Source organism: Eumetopias jubatus, unplaced genomic scaffold, assembly GCF_037043125.1.
Source record: "Eumetopias jubatus isolate StellerSeaLion01/CBP00866 unplaced genomic scaffold, mEumJub1_p1.0 scaffold_2, whole genome shotgun sequence".
NCBI classification, from domain to species: domain Eukaryota; kingdom Metazoa; phylum Chordata; class Mammalia; order Carnivora; family Otariidae; genus Eumetopias; species Eumetopias jubatus.
In genome coordinates, this window is record NW_028274808.1 from 145,618,529 (window position 1) to 145,641,326 (window position 22,798).

General features: G+C 38.1%; 1 protein-coding gene across 1 annotated transcript in view; it reads left to right on the top strand.

Annotated features, from left to right (window-relative positions):
- The first annotated feature begins 3,238 nt into the window (after positions 1–3,238).
- Positions 3,239–22,798, top strand: part of GC (GC vitamin D binding protein) — a 29,787-nt gene continuing 10,227 nt past the window's right edge. The window contains exons 1-7 of the mRNA XM_028100635.2: positions 3,239–3,338; positions 15,051–15,120; positions 15,745–15,877; positions 17,136–17,347; positions 18,489–18,621; positions 18,942–19,036; positions 22,481–22,610. Coding sequence (XP_027956436.1) covers positions 3,239–3,338; positions 15,051–15,120; positions 15,745–15,877; positions 17,136–17,347; positions 18,489–18,621; positions 18,942–19,036; positions 22,481–22,610 — 873 coding nt within the window. The remainder of the gene's footprint in view (positions 3,339–15,050; positions 15,121–15,744; positions 15,878–17,135; positions 17,348–18,488; positions 18,622–18,941; positions 19,037–22,480; positions 22,611–22,798) is intronic.

The window sequence follows — 22,798 nt, forward strand, 5'->3', positions numbered from 1 at the left end:
TATTTAGCTACTAGCATGTGACAGCTAATTTTCAGTTAGAAAAAGATACTCAGCCAAGGGGAATGCATTTGGCAGCTTGTGTAGAGATTTCTCAAGAGGACACCTAAATGAGATGTTGCAATTCTTGCTACATGTAGTTTGTCATTAAACAGGAATGGTAGAGGCTATTGCAAAAGCAGAGATAAAGTTATTTTTTTTAAGTGCAAGAACAGGCTGATCTTAAACCCTGTAGCAAATTTAATGGGAAACAATATATCTTTAAATGAACTAATCAAAAGATGACTAAAATACTGTTAAATTAAAAACTTTAAGAGTACATATGTTGTGTTATCTTAAAAATGGAAACTAATCTGTCAGTTATTCTGAGTTCTGGGTTTCTTTTTTTTTAAACTCTTTGGCCCTCATTTAGAGTTGATTTCCAAATAATTTACAGTAAGACTAAAGCATTTTTTAACTTACAAAGTAAACTCATAGTTTAGCCAAAGGAAAAGTTTAGAAGATTTTTAGTAGGTGGAAAGTTCATCTTTGAACAGTATAGAGCTGGTTCTTAAACAGCAAGACTATCTTCCCATTCTGTCTCTAGCAAGGTTTATAGTATCTTTTCAACTCCTTTACCACAGATTTCCATTGGCCTTACAGAGGTAACTAAACAAGATCAAAGCAGACATCTTTTTCCAACTAACTGGACTCCATTTTCTGAACCTAAAACCCCACTATTTTCAATACAGATGGGGGATCAGACTAAAAATGTAACCTCTTAGAGCAGTTTACTAAGATTTGGATGGAATCTGCCCATGCAATTAATCCTTATCTACTAAATGGACACTGAAATTCTAGATCATTTGTCTGTGATGGTCCTAAATCCAGGATACAGGGCTGGCTTTAAAAATATTCCACTGAGTCCCAGTGACCTTCTTGGTTTGGAGAGCCAGTGAAGAACATGAATAACTAGAATAACAGTAATAGCTAACATTAACAGTAATAGATAATGTTAATGTCATCATCTGTTTGATATAAACCCTGCACATGGATTATCTTCATTAAGCTCACAACAACTTTGTGACAACAGTACTAGAGTTATCACCACTGTGCATACAAGGAAAATAAAGCTTAGACAAAACTTCCTGGGTGGCTCAGTCAGTTGAGCGTCTGCCTTGGGCTTAGGTCTTTATCCCAGGGTCCTGGGATCGAGCCCCACATCGGTCTCCCTGCTAGGTGGGGAACCTGCTTCTCCCTCTCCCTCTGCTCTTGTGCTTTCTCTCACTCTCTCTGTCAAATAAATAAATAAATAATCTTTAAAAAAAAAAAAAACTTCCCAAAATTACAGGGCCCATAAGAACTGAGTAAGGATTTGGTTTCAGGGCTTGTGTCCCAATCCTGACCTGACACTGTTTCTGGAAACAAAGGGCTACTGCAAGACCCAGGCACTGACCCGATTCCAATGATGGGATGAATGATAACTGTGCCTCTCTGGGCAAGTTACAAAACCTATCTGGGACTTGGTCCCCTCTTTTGTAAAATACTCCCTCTTCTGCTTTCCACAAGGCCACTGTGAGCTCTCAAGCTATACTATCCCAAAATATACTAATTTTATAGAATTCATAGAATTTTTTTTAAAAGATTTGAGAGACAGAGAGAGAGAGAGAAAACACAAGCCAAGGGAAGGGCAGAGGAAGAGGGAGAGGCAGACTCCCCGCTGAGCAGGGACCTGACCCCACCCCCCTCCCTAATGCAGGGCTCATTCCCAAGACCCTGAGATCATGACCTGAGCCTAAGGCAGACACAACCAACTGAGCCATCCAGGCACCCCCATAGAAAGAACTTTAAATGAGCTCTAGGGAGTCCAAGATTTGCAACGAGCTTTTGTGATTTGGGGTAAGTCATTTACCACCACCATCCTAGTTATTTGCCTCACTTCAAGGGCTATTTTTTTTTTCCCAGGTTTGGGACAATGCTTGTTTTAATGGTAGATTCAAGTACACATTGCATTCAGCTGCTACATATGGGTTCCATATAAAGCTCAATTTACATGATATTATTTTTCTCATTTAATATCCTGTAGTATTTGGTATCACTTACTTGTGAGGTTCCTTGATAGACTTGTACTGTCTTCAAGTTCAAACATTAATTTACTCTTCTCATCTTTCTCAGTAAATCCCAATGATATTTTCTAATCACATTAGAACTGGACTTTAAACCAAGAAATCATCAACAGAACCATGGTGGGTGAAAGAACAGTAGAGGCCGAGCTTGTCACTTGCTGTTGGAAGTATATGAGTGCAAAGGAAATAACACAAGACAAAATGTCTCTACTGGTTTAAGGACATTTTTCTTAAATTAAAACTTAGCTAAAATATGAACACTAAAATGGTGACTTTAATGGAATTTTGGACTATGTATTCTATCCGAGGGGTTCAGGGGGGGTTTCAATGTTTAGAACTGGGTTCAATGTTTTATTTTAAGGGCTATTTTTAATATGTATTAAAATAGGGGTGCCTGGGTGGCTCAGTCAGTTCCGTGTCTGACTTCAGCTCAGGTCATGATCTCAGGGTCCTGGAATCGAGTCCCGCATTGGGCTCCTCACTCAGTGGAGAGCCCTTCCCCCCTCTCATGCTCACTCTGTTTTGCTCATAAATATCTTTAAAAATATGTATTAAAATATGTCAGTGCTTCAAGAAGTGTAATATAGCACATAAAGTACTATCCCACTATCTTCAATAAAATTTTAGAACATTAAGATTATGAAACTAGGCAACTGTGATAAATTGGCTTCTAATCCCCTTGCGCCTTAGGACTTAAAAATATCTAGTCTTCAATATTTTAAGGTAATCCTTATGTGTAGTAAATTTGAAGAAAGAAAAGCAGACCAATAGAGAGAAACCTCCAGGTTTCCATTTAAATATGAGAAGGGTAGGGAAGGTCCAAAACACATAACCCTGTAAGTGTTGGGGCTGGGGGAGGGATATGTGCCAATTAATACATTAATTTTAGAAAAAAGCAGCAGTGGGGAAAAAAAATTCTATGTATCCCCTCTTTGGCAGTTTGACAAAGTTAATGATTAAAATGTCCTATATTTTCCCCAGAGTGTCTATTTGCCTTGATTGATATTATTTTACCTCTTGTGGGCCAAGGATGACTGCCCTTGCTTCTGTGTAGAGATTAATAATTGATTAGTTCACAGTCAGGATTCTTAGTAAAAAGAAATTGGTTACTTTGGGCTGCTACTTTGTACTGGGTCATGTACAGGAGACGGGGTGCTGCAGAACTTGCTGGCAGAAAGATGAAGGTGATCCTGGTCCTTCTGCTTGCTGTAGCATTTGTGCATGCTCTAGAAAGAGGTAAGACCTTCCAGTGCTGCCATCACTTATAAGAACTCTTACTAGTTTGATTTTCCATTACCATTTTTAAAAGTTCTACAAAAGGTGAAGAACAGAGAGTTGGTAAACATGTTGAGGAGTAAGGGCAGAATCAAAGAGGCACCAATCTGAGCTCAAATGGGGCATATAGCACTGAGTTGGAATGGGCAAGAAATCAAGAACCTCATAAAAGAAAAATAATTTTTCAATTACCCTCCCTGCTTTTTTGAAAACCAAGATCTGGAGAGAATTGCTTGAAATTAGAAATTTTTTCATTGTTAAAAGATAACGCAAATGAGGGGCGCCTGGGTGGCTCAGTGGTTGGGCATCTGCTTTCAGCTCAGGTCATGATCCCAGGGTCCTGGGATCGGTCCCCTGTCGGGCTCCCTTCTCTGCAGGATGCCTGCTTCTCCCTCTCCCACTCGCCCTGCTTGTGTTCCCTCTCTCACTGTCTCTGTGTCAAATAAAAACATTTTTTTTTAAATCTTTAAAAAAAAAGATAATGCAAATGGAAGCTGTAGTCCATCACAGAATATTTTTCCCCCCAGACTTCAAAGATTTATTGTTTTTGAGAGCATAATATACCGTATCAATGATCCATGAAGTGAGCGAAGATCCTTGATCCTCTTCAAGGAATTCTGCATATGTGTAATATTTGAAAATGTATTATACTTTCTAAAAGATCCTACATGAAAGAACTTAATATGAAACATGACTCAATAATTAAGCTATATTTTTCATTAATATTCTTCAACTGATGTCTTCATCTCCGAGCAATGTTTAAAAACCTTTTTAAATGATACAAGCTAAAATATGTGAAGCATACAACTTCATGAGAAGTTCCCAAGTCGCAAAATTCATACTCTGTTCCAATTAACTTTCCTGGCTGATTCTTTAATGCTTATTGGAAAAGCTGCATTTGTCTTGCTTTGGCAAACTAAAACTTCCATCTAGTGCTCTCAGTGAACAGCCTCGCCCAAATCACAGGGTAATATCCATATCGGTAACCTATCTAACCAGTAGAAGATGTGTATCCCAGAAGTCAGCTACTAATTGTGACATGAATAACCTTATCGCTCTTCTTTTCACATTCACTTTTCCTTCATCTTTTGTCGTTGAAGTTATTTTAAATTTTAAGTTACTCACTTATAGATTCTTAAGCAAGCTATGGGTCCTTATGTTAGACTACTAAATCTGAGATATAAATAAATGGTATCCTTTACAAGACCTCTGAATAGGCCAAGTCCCAAGAAACCCTGAGAGCTTACTCCTTTGCCCAAGGCTTCCCTGGGGCAGATCTGAACCTAAAAAATCCTACTGAAATACGTTCAGATCAAGATCTTCAAAATACAGAGGATCTAGGAGTGGCTAGGTCCTGGGATTATGTGCGGACACCATAGCATGGGGCATGAGTCATTTTGAACTGCTGACTCAGTAAGTATATATTAGATTCACCACAAAGGATTACAAATGTCCTCTGGAAAACATTATTCTGCACCCTCTGTTTTGACATCATTCATCACTGTCTCACGCTCTGATGAAATGGATGCTAAAAACTACAATTCACCTTCCTTAAAGGTCTGAACTTCACAATCAACTTCAGTCAGATTACTTAGGTGCCGCAGGCAGATGATATCCCGAGACAGAAAATACATTTGTAAGTGATACATGTCCAATATTTGGGAACAGTAGTCCTGACACATCCAACCTCTATTCTATAATACATGAGCATGACCCAAATGACCAAGCCAATGATTTACCTGGAAGCTTGGTGTACGGTCTCCTGGAAGAAAGTTACAAAGTACAGATTAAAGGAATTGAGAGGAGGTTTGGGTGGTAGGGGATGGGTTTGGGATGCAATTCTCTCTGCCTTTTATAGTTCCAGAAAGTGGACCAACAATCCACAGCATGTATCTAGAACACCTTTTTGAAAGTACTTCCTTGAAGACTCCTCTTGGAAGAAAGTTTCTATGGCCAAACACATTTAAGAAATAAGCCAAACATTAGTCCTTCTTGGTTGGTTTACAATCAAGGTCTTTGTTATCCTAAAGATTCTGAGAAATCATATAAGAAAGCTTATTTAACCCAGTTTCCCAAACACATGGGCTCGTTCCGAAAGTGCCTTTGGGAAAGGAAGTGTTCTTTGGGAATCATTAGGTTTAAGATGGATACTGCTACAGCTCACAATGAATATCAGCTCTAGTTAGGCCAGTCCTCCCCTATCAGATGCACTGGAGATTCAGTTCACAAGCCCTTGGGTACATCTTGGGAGAGAAGGCCTTTGCCAAATATGCCAAATCTGGATGGAGTCATAAGAAAATATCCACTTTAGCTACCCTATGAAAGGCAAGCAGTCTGTGTGTGCCAGTTGCCTCTCCACTCAGTTTCTTTCCTCAGGACTGAAATCTAAAATGTATCTTTCCCTGTTCCCAATGAAGCAGCAGGAAGGCTGCTGACACAGCTACAGGATTGCTAAGGAAATAATCCTACAGGAAACAAACCTCTGCATTTTATATGAGCTGTTGGCCATAACAGGTATTTATTATGAACATTTTCTTTTTTGCTTTAGGCAGCTCATTCTCAGCATATGTATTGTTACTAGATGGGATATTAAATAGCGAGAAGAAAGTAAGTCCTTTGGGTTGGTGGGTAAGGTGCATTTTTCCTTCTCCCACTCGCCTGTCAGAATAGCCCTGGACAATATGGGTTATCCCAACCTCCCCACTCACCACTGAATCACTGTTTCTCTTTTCTGCAAGTTGCCCCTTCATCAGCAGCCATACTAAAAACAAGTTGTCCTAAGTTTGATTCAGGGACATAGCTGTACAGAAAGCCCAATAAGTAGATAATCCTCTCTGTTTTCTTAGAGAAGTCTTTATATCCTCTCTGCAAAACCTGTATAATGGTTACTGAGGGGGTGACCTAGGATAGGAGAGCTACATGATGAAAAGACAGCCATGCAAAGATCTAGAAGTGTGTTTCAAGCTGAAGGAATGGAGGTGTAGAAGTACAAGCCAAGCCTGATTCAAGTTCGAAAAGCCGCCAGAGTCGAAGCCCAAAAGAGACTTAGCCAGGAAGGGGGAGGAGGAGGAGCTGAAATCAGAGAGAGAACTAACTTCATCATCAAAGGCAATGTTAAGCTCCCTGGAAATCAATAGCAATGTGACGCTACACTGTTGTCAGGTATAACGCCAGGTATGCACACACCACCATGTGTATAGTATAGGGATAGGTATGCATGCTTTTAAAGCAGGAGATCACTCTATCAGTAAGAGATGAAGACTCTTTAAGAGGCATTGATTACCCTTCTCCCTGGGTACCTATGGCAACTTAACTTCTTTGTTCTGCCCACAGCTACCCTGCTCTGTTTTCCCCTTCACTCTGCATCAGCCACAGACCTCTACACTCTCCCACACATTACGTGCTCTGCACCTAAGGAGCTTGCACTAGCTCCCTCCTCCTCTTAGAACACTGACCCTCCCCCCCCCCCCCCCCCGCCGATATCCACATGGCTCCCTTCCTCACCTCTTCCATGTGCCTGCTCCAAGTTCATGTATAGAAGAGGCTTCCCTGACCAACCTATCTCAAATAGCCCTGACCACTTCATTTTTCTCTATCCCCTTACCCTGCTTTATATTTTTCTTTTTAGCACTCATCACCTTACCTGATCACCAGCTGTTCATCTGTTTATTATAACAAATACAAAACGTAGACCCTAAGCTCCATGAGATCAAGGAGTTTATTTCTGTTCCTTAGTTCCCAGTTTTAGAATGCCACCTGCCAGGTAGTATGTGTTCAATAGAGGGTTTGTGTAAAATCACAAAGTTAGGATTGTTAGAGTACCGATCTCAAAAGGTAGTTTTGAGTATTTAAGGAAAATTAAATTTCAATTAGAATACCTAATAGACATCCTGAAAGTAGTAAACTCTAATTATAAAAATAAGATTTATAAATTATCCACTGAAACATTGGTCTTAGAGTCTATACATTGAATAAAATAGACAATATTCACAATGTCCCAGCATGTTCAAGATCTTTTGAATAGATCTATTTCATCATTATAACGCCCTGATCAACTCAGCATTATTATCCCCACCTTAAAAGTGAGAATCTGTAGGAGGGAGGAGTCAGTAGCTTATCTAAGGAAACCAAGCTAGTAAGTGGCAGAACCAGAATTTGAGAGAGATTAGTTAGGTTTACAAAGACAATGCTCAAATCATGGCTTGGCTGCCTCTCATGGGACAGATATCTGAACAATCGTTCACTAATATAAGAACAAGAGAGAAAACCAGTTCACTAGCACTAGTTTAGGGGGAATTAGATAAAATTCATGCTGCCTACTATGGTCATCTGTAACTGATCCAAACTCTAGTTCATCTGTACTCCATGGATCCGGCTCTGTCTTCTAATTTCCCTATTTTCCCAGTACCTTGGAATCATTTATGTCCCACCCTGTAGAGACTTCCTGGATTTTATTGTATCCATTTTTGCCGTCTATATTCAGTCATTTCCACATTCTACCATTTTCAGCTCCGAAATACATCAGCCTTATACAGAACCTTCTACTATAGAAAGCTCCTCAGTATTCCCTTTTTATTCTCTCCTTTACCCTCCTGCATGTATCTAGCTCAAGGCCTGGTGAACACCACCTCTCATATCCACTACATTTCCACATACCGTCTTTGTCCAGATCCTGTTCCCCTTCACCTGACTATTGCAATGGCTTCCTAATTAAACCCCATCTCTTCCCCAATCAATTCATATGAAGATACAATACAAAACCTGATAATCTGATAACTGGAATCCAAAAGATGAACTACATCAAAGTCAGGATCACTCTTGAGAGCTTAATGAACTGATAAGCCTGAGCATGTACAACTGATGGGTAGGATTCCAGGGTTCAGGCTGTCTGATACAAATCCACCCCAATTCTGGTCTCTGTTTAGAGCCACCTGATGGTGACTTGAGGCTTAAATAGGAATATATGGTAAGCAGAATAAGGGCCCTCCAAAATGGCCTACACCCTAAGGCCTAGAACCTGTGAATAGGGTAGGTTACATTGCAAAAGGGAATTAAGGTTGTAGATGATAAAAGGAATCAGCTGGCTTTCAAACAGAAAAATAATGCCAGATTATCTGGGTGGGGTCAGTGTAATCACAAGGTGATTTAAGGTGGAAGAGAATCAGAACACAGTCAGAGGAAGGTGTGACCAAGGCAAAAAGAGGTGCAAAATTGCTGGCTTTGAAGATGGAGAAGAGAGCCTGGGCCCAAGAAATGTAGACCACTTCTAGAAGCTGGAAGAGGCGAGGAAACAGATGATCCCCTTGAGCCTCCAGGAAGAACACAGTCCTACTGACACTTTGACTTTAGCCCAATGAGACGTCTATCAGAACTATAAGCTAGTAAACTTGTATTGATTAAACCACTAAATTTGTGGTAATTTGTCACAGTAGCAATAGAAGTCTAGTACAGTAGGTTTCTGGGTCCCGTGACAAGTTGAAACTTCTCAGAGAAAAGGAGCACTGAGCCAAGGCATCTCAGTGTTGACAGGCTACCCTTTTATTTGCCAGATCCAGTGAGAGCTGGCCAGGAGATGACTGGGGTGCATGTTAACTCATTTCCCTGCTCTCTGGGCGTTTTCTATTTTTACTTTCTCTTCTGTATTCTTACCAGAAAGTAATTTAACCTACCACCTGCAAGAAGGACTGGAACAAATCCCAGGATATCCACATCAGATTATAGAATATCTGATCATGTATATCATCACTGGATTTTGTTACAAAAAGTTGCTAATACAGGATGTTCATCACATTAGGCAGGAGAGGTGCTAAGCATTTTTACTTAGATTAACATTTCATAGAACAGTCTTATAAAAGGGTACTACTGACTATCTTAAATTCAAGATTATTCTCCCTTGAATTCCCCTATAGGAATATATTTCAATGGATACCCCATTACCTAAAAAGTAAAACTTTGTCTTTCAAGCATGTGTTAAAGTCCACGTTTCCATTTCCTTATAGGACTTTTTTTTTTTTTCCAAATAGGACTTGTGATTTTTTTTTAACTTCAGATCTCTCCAAGTTGTTCTCTCCACTTAAAATACTTCTTCCAATTCATTTACTCCTGTTAAAATCCTGCCCATTATTCATGATCCACTCCAAGTAATAGTTACTTTCAGGAGACTTTCTAAAAGCCCTCCGTTCTGAGGTTCTGTAATGCTTTGTTTCAATCTCCTCTATGGCAATGGGCACTATTGGTGTTACATGCTTAGCTCTATGAGACGTCAGTTCCTTAAGTATTGGTGGCTTCAGAGTTTCTTGCATGGTACCTTTTCATTCTTATATTGCTTAAAAACTAAGCCCGGCAATGCATTCTAAATTTCTAAATCAATATGTTGAAGGTAGCACTCTCATGCATCCCAAAGGTGGCAGAAAGAAACTTGCTCCCTAATATTCACCCCTGCAAAAGCATTTGTAGATGACAAGATGCCCAACCTGTGAAACGAAGGGGAGGTGGAATGAGATGCATGAAGGAAGAATGCCTCCTTTGAGACTTTGGTGGGTGTAGCCTCTATATAGACAACCGCCCGCAGTGGACCCAAGGATATTAAATTTGAATGAGCCTAGGAAGTCATTCTCTATTGCAGTTTTAGTTTTCGGGCAACTGACTCACTGACCCTGTATATCCTACTGCTTTTTTAATGTTCAAAGTCTAAAATGAAGATTTGTTCCTCTGATGGTATCCTAAGAGGTACATTTAATTTCCTCTAGATGGTTTAATACATAGATGTCATGTAGAGTTCTAGGTTTAGTATTAAAAGATTGAATTTCTTTCTATGGACTCAAACCCAGAAAACTACACACCTACCTGCAGTCATTATCAATATGAAAAGCCAGATCAATGCTTTACGATGTAAAATGTCAATAGATAGGAGAACCACAAAAGCCTGAAAAATGAAACAAAGTATTAATTTGCCACTTCATTGACAGTGTTTCCAGTAATAAATCAGTAGTTTTCTTTAGCTCCATTAATTAGGGTAGCTTCCTAAACCAGTCCAGCAATGTTCAATTTCTCAAGTAAAACCACTACTCTGCAATCAACATCTAACCTGACTAGTCAGAACAAACACTACAAACCATATTTTTAAATGGTTTAAACACACACACCCCCCAAATATCCTGACCTTTTCCGACAAATTAGTCTATCAGTGTATAATAGAAATGAAAATGCCAAAGGAATGAAATTACAGAAATACAGAATGCCCAACAGAGCTCTGAAAGCCCATGATTCTCCAGAACACAACAGGAAAATAGCAATGTAATATAGTTTCTAGCATTTTGTATAAGCATTTTTCAATTCAGTGTTACTTAGAGTACAGCCATCATTCCTGGTATACAAGCAACTTTTATAAAGGACCAAAATGGTTTCAGAGAAATATTCTAACCGTGGTTAAAGCATTCAAAATACACTTTTTAGCGAAGTTTGTACCAAGGTGGTAGTAGCTGATTGTCTATCCCCACTAGACTGAAAGTTCCATGAGGGCAGAAACAGGTCTATTTGGCTCCCCATTGTATATTCAGTACTGAACCCAATACCTGATACAGGTCTTCAAACCATATCCGTTGCATGTATGAATATTGTTAGCTATTTTGAGAGGGACATGAAGCAATAAAAATTTCCCAAAAATAAGTCAAGTTTTCAAAAGTCTAGAATTAGATGCGATTTACCAGAATATTTCACAATACAGAGAGAAATGAGACAGGCTATTGCAAAAAGCAAAACTGTTAATGAAATTTGTAAACATTTAGTGCCAAGGGGTCACTTGATGTGAAAATGATTTCACCAGGGTCACTGAGATTATGCCAATATTTACTGGGGCCATATCAAAGTTCAGATTGCCTTCTTTATAACCACATGGAACATTAAAGAACAGACTATGTCATTTACAATTCATTCTAGATAGGATTTAATTATATGAATCAAAGGGAGTTCCACCAGTATGAAAAATTTAGCAGTACTCCATGGAATAAGGAATCAATTTGTAATAATCACACTGCAAATTAACTTCAATATTTGCTTTTTGGACCATGAGAAAATTATTAACATACTTGCTTAGGCTTAGAAGCTATAGATCGTTGTAAATAAATAAGTGAAAAAAATTCTTTTAATCAGAAACATTTTGAGTATTCTACCTGAAAGATACATAGTACAACAGCTTCCTCTACAGGTTATTTCTTTAAGAGAAATATTTTACCCTTATATTTTAATTCTAAACATTCTCAATGACTCTCTTTTGAACTTCCTTCCTTGCTTCTGTCAAGCCCAAGGCTGAACTTTGAGCAAAAATTATTCCCAAACCACTTTAAGTCATTAGTTGATCGAGTTTCCCCACTTTGCTGTTATTTTGCATTCTAACTAAAGCAGTACCTAACACCTGTGGATTCTAATGCATTTTAGCGCAAACACCAGTTGATTTAATTAAAGCTATTGAACAGAGGATAATCTGTGGCATCTACTTATACTACATTCACATGTACTCCCATTCCCAGAACACACTGAAACTTCTTTTTTGGTGAAGTGAGAAATCTGAATCTGGAAGGCTAGAAACAAAATATTTCTTTAAATGTTCATCAGAGGTGCACCATTTGAATACAGGCTCTCACTTTTCATGTTACTGAGTGTTTGCAATCAAAGTAACAAAATGACCTCTATTTTTATAGGGAAAGTTTATTAAACAGAGTTGGCTCCTCTGCATTAAAAAGAGAAAAGTTCTTATTGGAGAATTATTTTTTGTGGTTTAAAACACTGTAAATTTTGGGGGGGTCCATATAATTTCTTACTATTTCTAAAAGGAATTATTTTGTAAACCTTTGGATGTGCTCTTAGAGATCACGAGGTTACAATCTTGTACTAAATTCAAGAATCTTTAATAATTATGGTTATTTAAATTCTACTTGATTATTTCCAGGGCAAAACAAACTCACCTCTTCACAAAGCAGTTCATTTAGTAGTCATGGCTATAATAAAATTCTCGCACATTGAACTAAAATCTAACACCCAGCTATTTTTCCTAGCTCTACCTTAGGAACAACCTAAAACAACAACTCTATGGACATCCTAATGGCACATTCTTCACTATAGGAGGACAGCTCTCCCCTAAATTCTTTCCCCCATGCCCTAATCACTGGTCTCATTGAATACCATTAATGATTAATGGAAGTTTTTGGTACTATTTGATCTTTTGAAACTGTGACAATATCCGACCTTGTAAACTAGTCAATACATTTCCAGAAGATGTACTAGATGTGAAGGTCCTCAGCTCTATCAGGTTCACTGCAAGTAGCTTTTTATACTCCACTGTTAACTTTATCAATCCTATTGTCTTGGCCTGATTTCCAAGATAACATGAGATTTGAACATGTAGTTTCTTCCACACCCTTTAGGATTTTGATGGAATTTGTAATAAGGGGCTCAAAGTGTCTTTGTCCCTCAATTCTGACTCTTCCCACTGCAGTAATATACTTTGAGCAGTCCACCTGAAAGATAGAGGGGCAACAGCTTCCTCTACAGGAGGTTTTTGCCATTAAGTCTAACACATCCTCAAGAGAACCTTCTCAAAAGAAAAACAAAAACAAAAGAAAAATAATTTCTCTCCAGCTTGTATCCAAGCGCCACCACCTGCACTCCAAACCATCAAAAGCTGCTTTCAACCCTGGCTTCCTTATGTTCCTGCTTTCAAAGCTGTAACTGTGAGAGGCAAGGCCATGTAGGAGGGTCAAAGTCATGATAGAAGTTGCCATTGTAATACCTGAGATGGGTTGCTCAATATTTAAAATCCAGGGGAAAAAAACCTACTAAACTTTAACACACTTAGAAACTGGGCCATTTATATTCTTCTTGCACTTTCCCCCCCAAAAGCTGTATCATGAAATGTTGGAATGTTTCCTAGACTTACTTGCATAATTGATGCATCAGGAAATAACCGTATGGACTACTTCCCCACCTCCACCCTATTGTATTATGTAGTAGGTATGGTGAACAGGTGGGTCTTCATCAGTAGAGAACTCCTCTCCTCCTGTGGGAACTACCTTTTCCCAACCATTTGGATGGACCTAAGAGTAGGTTCGATGATTTTTCTGTTCACTTAAAGAGGTCCTCTCTGGTCCTTCAAAAGGACTACCTCCTAACAGTCAAGGGAATGGCTGGTTTGTTGAATAGTCAAACATTTGTAAGTTCTTTTGAAGTTGAAGCTACCCACCCCCGCCCCGTGTTAGTCCTGTTGCCTACAGCGGCAACAAAGGACCTGTACACTTTTCTTCTCTCCGCCTTCCTCCCAATCTCTAGACAGTTTTTTTTTAAGATTTTATTTATTTGACAGAGAGAGATCACAAGTAGGCAGACAGGCAGGCAGGCAGAGGGAGAAGGAGGGGGAGAAACAAGCTCCCTGCTGAGCACGGAGCCCAACGCATGCAGGGCTCGATCCCAGGATGCTGGGACCATGACCCGAGCCAAAGGCAGATGCTTAACCGACTGAGCCACCCAGGCGCCCCTCTCTAGATGGTTTTTACCCTTTCCAGTTTTAACATAGGGAAGGGAGAAGCTAGCAGGAGAGGTAAGCAGCAGGAACATTAATTCAACAGACAGTGTTGTGAGATGGTGTTTCCACTGCTTACGGGAGTTATTCCAAGTTGATATTTTTCCTTTATGGGTTCTTTAGGGAGCTCTTTACCATCATTTCTGGGCTCTCTTACATCCAGCCAGTACCTTCAGACTTTTCAAGTTGTCACCTTTGCATGGAGATATCCACTGTTGACAGGCCCCTGCCCTCTAGATAGCCTAGCCCCACCCCAAAATTAAGACAAGTCCAGGCGGGCTTGCTCTCCTGCTTGATCTTAATCAGGTCCACAGGTCACAATACAGCTTCCCACTCAAAGCCTTCTCCTTTGTTGCCCCAGGCCACTTCGCCAGCACCTCCCTTCCTCTAGCATTCTCTAGTCTGAATCAGACACCTGTCATCGTACCCCAAACTCCAGGAGCCCCCTCTCAAGGTCTGAGTGTTTTCCTTTAAGCCTTTCGCTATGCTTGAAATGAGAGGAAGTGCTCTCCACCCATTCCTCTAAACCCACCACACAGGCAAGTTATTTTTTGAGAAAGCGGTCAGATTTCTACTTTCCCCCCCTGAGCTGAATTCCTAGCATTCCTGGATAGAATCTGGAGGTGGGTAATGGGGTTACGGTGGCAACACCAGCTCACATACCTCCTTTAAAGTCCTGCATTAGGTGGGGCTAGCTCTCCACTATGGATATATGTAGACATACTCTCCATTTATTTTTTTGTTCTTGTTTCTTTCAACACCTTTGGTGACATGGAGACAAAGAAAGGAAGGATAAAAGTTCCATCTTAGCGTTATTGTAAAGAAGGGGCCCATGCGAAGGATTACCATGTCAATGGTTCTGATATCATTTGACTTTTCTACTTTCAGCATTAGTGCATTTGTTCTGCTGTCCGTCACAATTTATAGCAGGCCATAAAATTCATCTGTAAGAAAACAGCTAGAAAGGCAAGCAAAAATGAAATTGTATATAGAGAAAAATGCTACTTTCACCTTAGATGAATCCTGTAGAAGACACATACATATAATGTAGCAGTCATTAAAAAGGAAAAGATACAGATTCTTCTATTTCTGGTTCCTAGGCCGAGATTATGAGAAGGATAAAGTTTGCAAGGAACTTGCCAGTCTGGGAAAAGAGGACTTCACATCCTTGTAAGTATGAGGTATTCGCTCACGCTCTTAGTTACTGGACTTTGAATGAAACCACATCTGAGGGAACTTCAATTCAGCATGCTGAACCACTCTCTGCACATTTTAAAAGGATAGAACCCAAGGTCAGTGTGGGCATGGCCATCAGGCCAGTGGAGGACATCCAAAGATTCCGGTTGAATTACTGTTACTAGACAAGTTGAATTATTGTTACTAGGGTCTAAGAATTTGTTAGCAGTAACTTTATTAATAGAGTTAAGAGAACAAGCACAGTTTTCTAAGGTAAATTAGAATGCAAAGAGTATACAGAAGGACCATGGCAAACAAAGACAACAAGATACAGAATGGGTCCTACTGGGGAGGCTTGAGAGAGGAAAGAACAGGAGGCTGCTCGGATAAAACCCCAAATCCAACTTCCATCTTACAAGAGAAGTTTGCCTAGAACAAAAACTATGTTTTAAAAGTCAACCTCCTGTTCTTTTCACTAATCAAGGTGTGCAATATGCTTGTTAAAGACTCAACGAATTTCATGTTTTAATTTGAGCAAATGTGAAATTTTTTGAAATTTTTTAAAAATTATATATTTTTAAAATATATATATATTGACTTGCTTTTTTCCCCCCTCAGATCAATGGTCTTATACAGCAGAAAGTTTCCCAGTGGCACATTTGAACAGATCTGTCACCTTGTGAATGAAGTTGTCTCCTTGACAGAAGCCTGCTGTGCTGAAGGAGCTGACCCCGACTGCTATGACCGCAGGGTAGGTTCACGTGGCTGGCCATGTCCACGGTGGCCCAGACAAAGAAGCCAGGATAGGCTTTTATACCATATCTTGGAGAAATCTTAGACAGCAACTCCACCTACTCCAAGTTTGGGAGACATATAAAGCCTGTTACCCCCAGAGCCCAGACTTATTCTAGTATAATGAATCAGTTTTGCCCATCAGTCTTACAAGGTTCAAATGAGAAAACTGGGACATATATTAATTCATGAACCTCTTGTAATATATTCTGTGTCTCTTAAAAGCCTACTCATGCACATACATTTATCATGTTAAGACTGGTACCAACTGCCCCAGAATAATTTAGTGTTTGCCTCAAATTATTTGGGGGTTCAAAAGTTGCCCTATAACCATATACCAGGTTCTCCCTTCAAGTATATATGCAGAAGTTACAATGCTGAAGGGACAGGGTTCAAAATGTAGACGGGAGCTGAAAAAAGTGAAACCACAGGTGCTTCTAGCAATTTACGAATGCAGTCATCAGGCCTCACACAAAGGACATTTAGATGCATCTTGATAAAGGCCTCTACAAATATCTGCTTGCTCAAGCCTGCAGAAACCATGCTCCAAAGATCTGATTAGAATATATCCTACACAATGATTATTCTTAGCCATTAATTGCTTCATCTGGCCCTTATGTAACTTCTAAGAATTTTAATCCTTTTCTCCCACCACCAACTCTGCAAATATCCATCATTTAAAACCTGACCTTCTGCACCACCTTAAAATAAACTACCAACCATGATCACTAATATATTTTTATTTTGTTTACATTTTATTTCATGTATTTGCTAAGTGTCGCTTGACCAGAGATAAGCTCCAGGTTTGTAGAGACAGATCATAACAAAATAGAAATGGCACTGCCCTTTTTTTAAAAAAACACCTTCTTTCTCCTATTTGTTCAAAGCATTTTTAAAAACGTGTTCACTCTTTTCAAACTTTTTTTTTTCGAAAAGAGGTAATTAAAAAAAAGAGAAAAGAGAAAAACAGGAGATTTTTCAGGGAAAGAAATGGAAAAGGAATTCACTGAAAAAAAGAGATAAGGACAAAAAAGAGTTCCTAAGAATTCCTAAGTTTTGAGAGTCTGATGGAAAGTAGGTGTGAAGCTTTTGTCATGGACGGTTTGTTACTAATGAGAATTTTTAAACTTAAGACTAAGATGGTCATATTGAATGGAGAACTAAGAGCCGGGAAACTTCCATTTACGAGCTGACTTGTTTCTCTTCTCTCATTCTAGACCTCAGCATTGTCTGCTAGGTCCTGTGAAAAGGACTCTCCATTCCCAGTACACCCAGGAACTGCTGAGTGCTGTACCAGAGAGGGCCTTGAACAGAAACTCTGTATGGCCGCCCTGAGGCACCAGCCACAAGAATTTCCTACCTACGTAGAGCCAACAAATGATGAAATCTGTGAGGCATTCAGGAAAGATCCCAAAGACTTTGCTGAGCAGTAAGCTGCTTTCATCCTAAGTAAAACTTCAGGGCATAAAAATATCAGAAGTGTGTTGAATCTAACCCTCTCCTCTATACAAACACCTCTTCTATAGCAACCTGGATAATTTCCAATAAGAACTTAACTCCTACCCAAGACTTTTCATCTCCATCAGTGCTAATTATCGTAAATGCCTTTCTCAGACAGAGATGAAGTCAACTTTCTAAAACCTCCCAAACTTAGTTCTATTGTCTGAAGCAGAATCACTTGGATTTCCTCTCTCTGTGACATTTTCAAATATTTGACAGCTATTGGGATCCTCTTTATGCGAGGGATCCTTGCACACTCTATCAGATAGATTTTTCCCCCATTTTTGTTAGTTTTTGTGATCTTCCAAGGCTAATATAAGATTATATAACCTGGTTACTCATGAATGTTAAACAATGAGATGGTCAAAGTTACATGTTCACTTATGTGGTATAACATGTCACGTTCACAACTGTTTCTAGGGATGTAGGAATAAAAAAACCTTAAACTTTTCTGAACATTAAACATTTAAAATGTGCACAGCAATACAATTCTGTTTATGATCATGGCAAAATACATATACAAAAGTCAAATGCAATGTCACTCAAATTGGCTTTAGAAGTTTATAGTTAAGGTCATGATTTTATAAAAACTCATTGGCTTTCCCATCCCTGAAAATTTTCAGAGAGCATTTTGCCCAAGATTTCAGAGTATCCAATAGACCCTTAAGGGCTTCTGCTCCTAAAAATTAAAGATTTCAGCAAATAAGCAAGCCTACACATAGTAATTATCAAATAGTAAACTGGGATAGATCATGAAAGGTAAATGTATCTCATTTTAATTTGTTCAATCAACATTAATAAGCAATTACCATGGGCCATGCGGCTGTAGACACTAACTAAAAGGAGACAAATAGCCCTTCCTCTTAAGCAATCCACATGAAAATTTAAGAAATAAATGAAAATAGTGATTAAAATTGACTAGTATTGTAACCCATTCTTTAAATCCTTAGTGCTTTTCATATAATAAAACTGAACTAATGTAATGCATCCTTTTTCCATCAAAATGCCTATGAAAAAGTACATTCTGCTTCCCACCAATGTTTTGACCAATCTTATTTCCCCCCCCACAGATTTATGTATGAATATTCCATTAACTATGGACAAGCCCCTCTATCGCTCTTAGTCAGTTATACCAAGAGTTATCTCTCTATGGTGGGATCCTGCTGTACCTCACCAGGCCCAACAATATGCTTTTTGAAAGAGGTAGGTATCATTTTATTATGTATTTATGTTCTATTTTTTTCTTCTATTAATGCCATTCAACTTAAATAATGGGAGTTCAGATTCTACAATCAGTAAAACTTTCTAAAATGCCTCCTTTACATTTCATTCATTGGAAAAACAAACATAACCACCTCTAGGAAAGGAATATCAATAAGTTCCTTTGGTCAGAATTCAGTTTTATGGTAAAAAAAATAGTTTTGAGGTTTTTGGGTTTTTTTGTTTGTTTGTTTTTGCCATTCCTGAACACTGCTTTCAATGGATCTTGACCATCTAATAGAATTCTCTCACTTATCTCCTAGAGACTCCAGATGAAACATTTATCACTTCTCACCACTATGTCAAATAGAGTCTGTTCACAATATGCTGCTTATGGGAAGGAGAAATCAAGGCTCAGGTAAAGATTAAGCATCATCAATATGTTTAGCTGTTTGCTTCTATACTATCCATAATATTAGGATGCTCTAAGAAAATATTTGTAATAGAATATATACACTATAGTCTTACGTTCCTATAATTCACAAAAATACAGTCTAGTTCTTCTCTATGTAAAATCTGAATAAATAGGCTATTTTGTAAAACATGAGATTTGCTCTTAATCAACCTTTTCCACATGCACATGGGAAAACTGGTAGACCCCTAGAAATTGTTTCTTCAGTATTCATGTTAGTATGTATTACAAACACAAACACAAACACAAAAACAAAAAATCATGTTTTTGTTCATCACCTGTTATTTCCTTTGCCTATTTTTTTCCCTTGGGATGAGACTTCCTGAATTCTTATTTGTTCTATGCAGTTTTGTGCTATATATAATGTGCATCTCTTAAGCTTTGTGAATGTATTCTAATTATTTGTAAACTCCACTTTGATTTTTGTGTGGCTACTGTTAACACTAGATTTTAATTTTGACAGTTTCTATCTTAACACATCTCAGACTTCTAGACTTTGCTCAGATTTATCTTTCCAGTATCTACAGTCTCTAATTCTTTTTACTCTGATCCACAAGCTTTTTTCCTCCTCTAATGGTAATAAATAAATTAATTAATTAATTTAAAAAAACTGTTTTGTGCTGGCATCAGATCCTAAGGTTCTCTAGTGGTAATAGAAACTACTTTCTTAAGTTCTTTAAAAATAATCCTCTAGTAGAAATACTCAAATACTAAATGGCATTTTCTCTAGACCTTCCCTCTCCTTTTCCTTTTGCATTAAGATGGTGTATTTGGCAAATAGAACATAAGGATTTATAATGCAAAACCACCTATAAAATATATATCTATCTTAATTATTAATTTATACTTACATTAGTGTCTGGGAATTTATCCCAGGGAAATAGCACTGAATGTGAACAAAGACTTAGCTAATATATTGCTGCATCATTTCTTTTTAAATATGAAAAAAATCAGAGTCTTCCTAAATTTCCCTAGAATGGAGACTACTTCTATCAGTTATAGTGTATCCATATGAGAATGCCATATGGTTTGCTATAATGCTATTGTAAAAAGATATTTAATGAAAACTATAAAATACTGGCAAAAGAAACTGAAGAAGATACAAATAAATGGAAAGACATTCCATGCTCATTGAATGGAAGAATATTGTTAAAATGCTCATACTATTCAAAGCAAGGTACAGATCTAGTGCAATCACTATCAATATCTCAATTGCATCTTTTGCAGCAATAGAAAAAAAATCCTAAAATTCATAGAGAATGTCAAGGGGATCTATGTAGCCCTAACAATCTTGAAAAAGAAAAACAAAGTTGGAGGCCTCACACTTCAGGATTTCAAAACATACTACATAGCAATAATAAACAAGATGCTATGGGACTGGCATTAAAAAAAAAAATAGATGGACTAATGGAACAGAGAGCTCAGAAATACACTCTTACATATTTGGCCAAATAAATTTCAGCAAAGGTGCTGTGACTACACAATGGGGAAAGGACAGTCTTTCAACAAATGGTGATGGGAAAATTGGATATCCACGTGCTAAAGAATGAAATCGAACTCTTACCTTGTACATATATTAAAATTCAAAATGGACTAAACCTAAACATAAGGCCTAAGGCTATAAAACTCTTAGAAGACAACAAGAGGGAAAGCTTCAGAACATTAGATTTGGTGATGATTTCTTACAAATGACCAAGAATAGACAACAAAAGCAAAAATAGACAAATGGTGCTACATCAAACAAATTTCTGTGTGTAAAACGATAACCTACAGAATGAGAAAATATTTGCAAGTATATCTAACAAGGGTTTGATATCCAGAATGTAAGGAACTTCCATAACTCAGTAAGAAAGTATTCAATTCTGTTTCATTGAGTTGTTTAAACAATTATTCAAGAGATATATAAAAGGCCAACAAGCACATGAAAAGATGTTCACCATCACTAATCATAAGAGAAATGCAAACCAAAACCACAAAGAGATGTCACCTCACACCCATTAGGATGGCCACTACCAAAACAAAAAATGACTGTTGGCAAGAATGTGGAGAAATTGAAATTCTCGTGCACTGTTAATGGGAATGGAAAATGGTACAGCCATTACGAAAAACAGTATGGAGTTTCCTCAAAAATTTAAAAATAGAATCCTATGATTCAGCAATATCACTTTTGCGTTCAAAGTAGAATCTCAAAGAGATATTTGCACACCCTTGTTCATTGCAGCACTATTCATGATAGCTAAGAGGTAGAAGAAATCCAAATGTCTATCGATAGATGAATAAAGCAAATGTAGTATATATATAGAATGGAATATTATGCAGTCTCGAAAAAAATGTCCTGTCACATGCTACAATAGAGATGAATGCTAAGGACATTATGCTAAGCAAAATAAGCAGTCACAGGAAGACAAATACTGTATGATTCCACTTCTGTGTAGTATCTAAAGTAGTTAAAAAAAAAAAAAAGTAAAAAGGTAGCTGTCAAAAGCCTGGGGTGGAGGCGATCAGTGTTTAATGGGTATACAGCTTCAGTTTAGCAAGATGAAAAGATTCTAGAGATCTGTTATACTTACAGATATTTACGTTTTTTTCTTAAAGATCTTATTTATTTATTTGACAGAGAGACACAGCGAGAGAGGGAACACAAGCAGGGGGGAGTGGGAGAGGGAGAAGCAGGCTTCCCGCTGAGCAGGGAGCCCGATGTGGGGCTCGATCCCAGGACCCTTACAGTAAATAAATTTAACACTACTGAACTATACACTTTAATAGTTAAGATGACAAACTTAAGGTTATGTGTTTTGCCACAATTTAAAAAGAATACTTAATACAGGAAATATTCCTTATATATTAAGTAAAAAAGGCAAATATATAAATAGTATGGCAGAGTATAATCCCTGATGAAATACTTAATACTTGATAAACCTTATAAAATGCTTCAGGGTTATAAACCAAAATATCAACATTTATTAATTCTGTGATCTAGGGCCATAGGTCTTCTTTCTTTTTAATCTGTAGTTTCTAAATGAATTTATAAACCATTTTTAAAAGTACAATGAGGGGCCACAAATATATGACATTGGCCCCATGAATAGGGACATTAGTGCTTTATTGTTCTTTTGGATCTAACATTTTAAAGGCATGCTTTGAGTAGGTAGACCTGGCAAGAAGAAAAGCTGCATATCAGTATGAAAACATAAAATGATTCCTTGGGGATGACTGAATTTTGAATAGTGGCTCTAGCACATGAGACCCATCACATACATAGCAGATTTGTTCCATGCAGCTATTGAGGACAAAGAGTTGAAACTATGGTATTATTCCTCCAGAGTGTAGATTCATAATGAAACGAAGAAAACAGTGTGCTGAGCTAACAATTCATTTTTAACTGTTTAGCCATCTCATAAAATTAGCCCAGAAAGTGCCAACTGCTAATCTGGAGGATGTTTTGCCACTAGCTGAAGAGATCAACACAATCCTCTCCAAGTGCTGTGAGTCTACCTCTGAGGACTGCATGGCCAAGGAGGTAAGAGAATCCTCATCATGGGCCGTGTACTGAGTGGCAGGCACTCTGGGTTGCTTTTTACCTACATCAGCTCAATGAATCCTTGTGACATTTAAGTGTATTGTTAACCCCATTTTATATAGATAAGGAAACAAGATTAACCAGGATGAATAATTTGAAGTCTTACAACTAGGAAGTGGCCAAGTCCA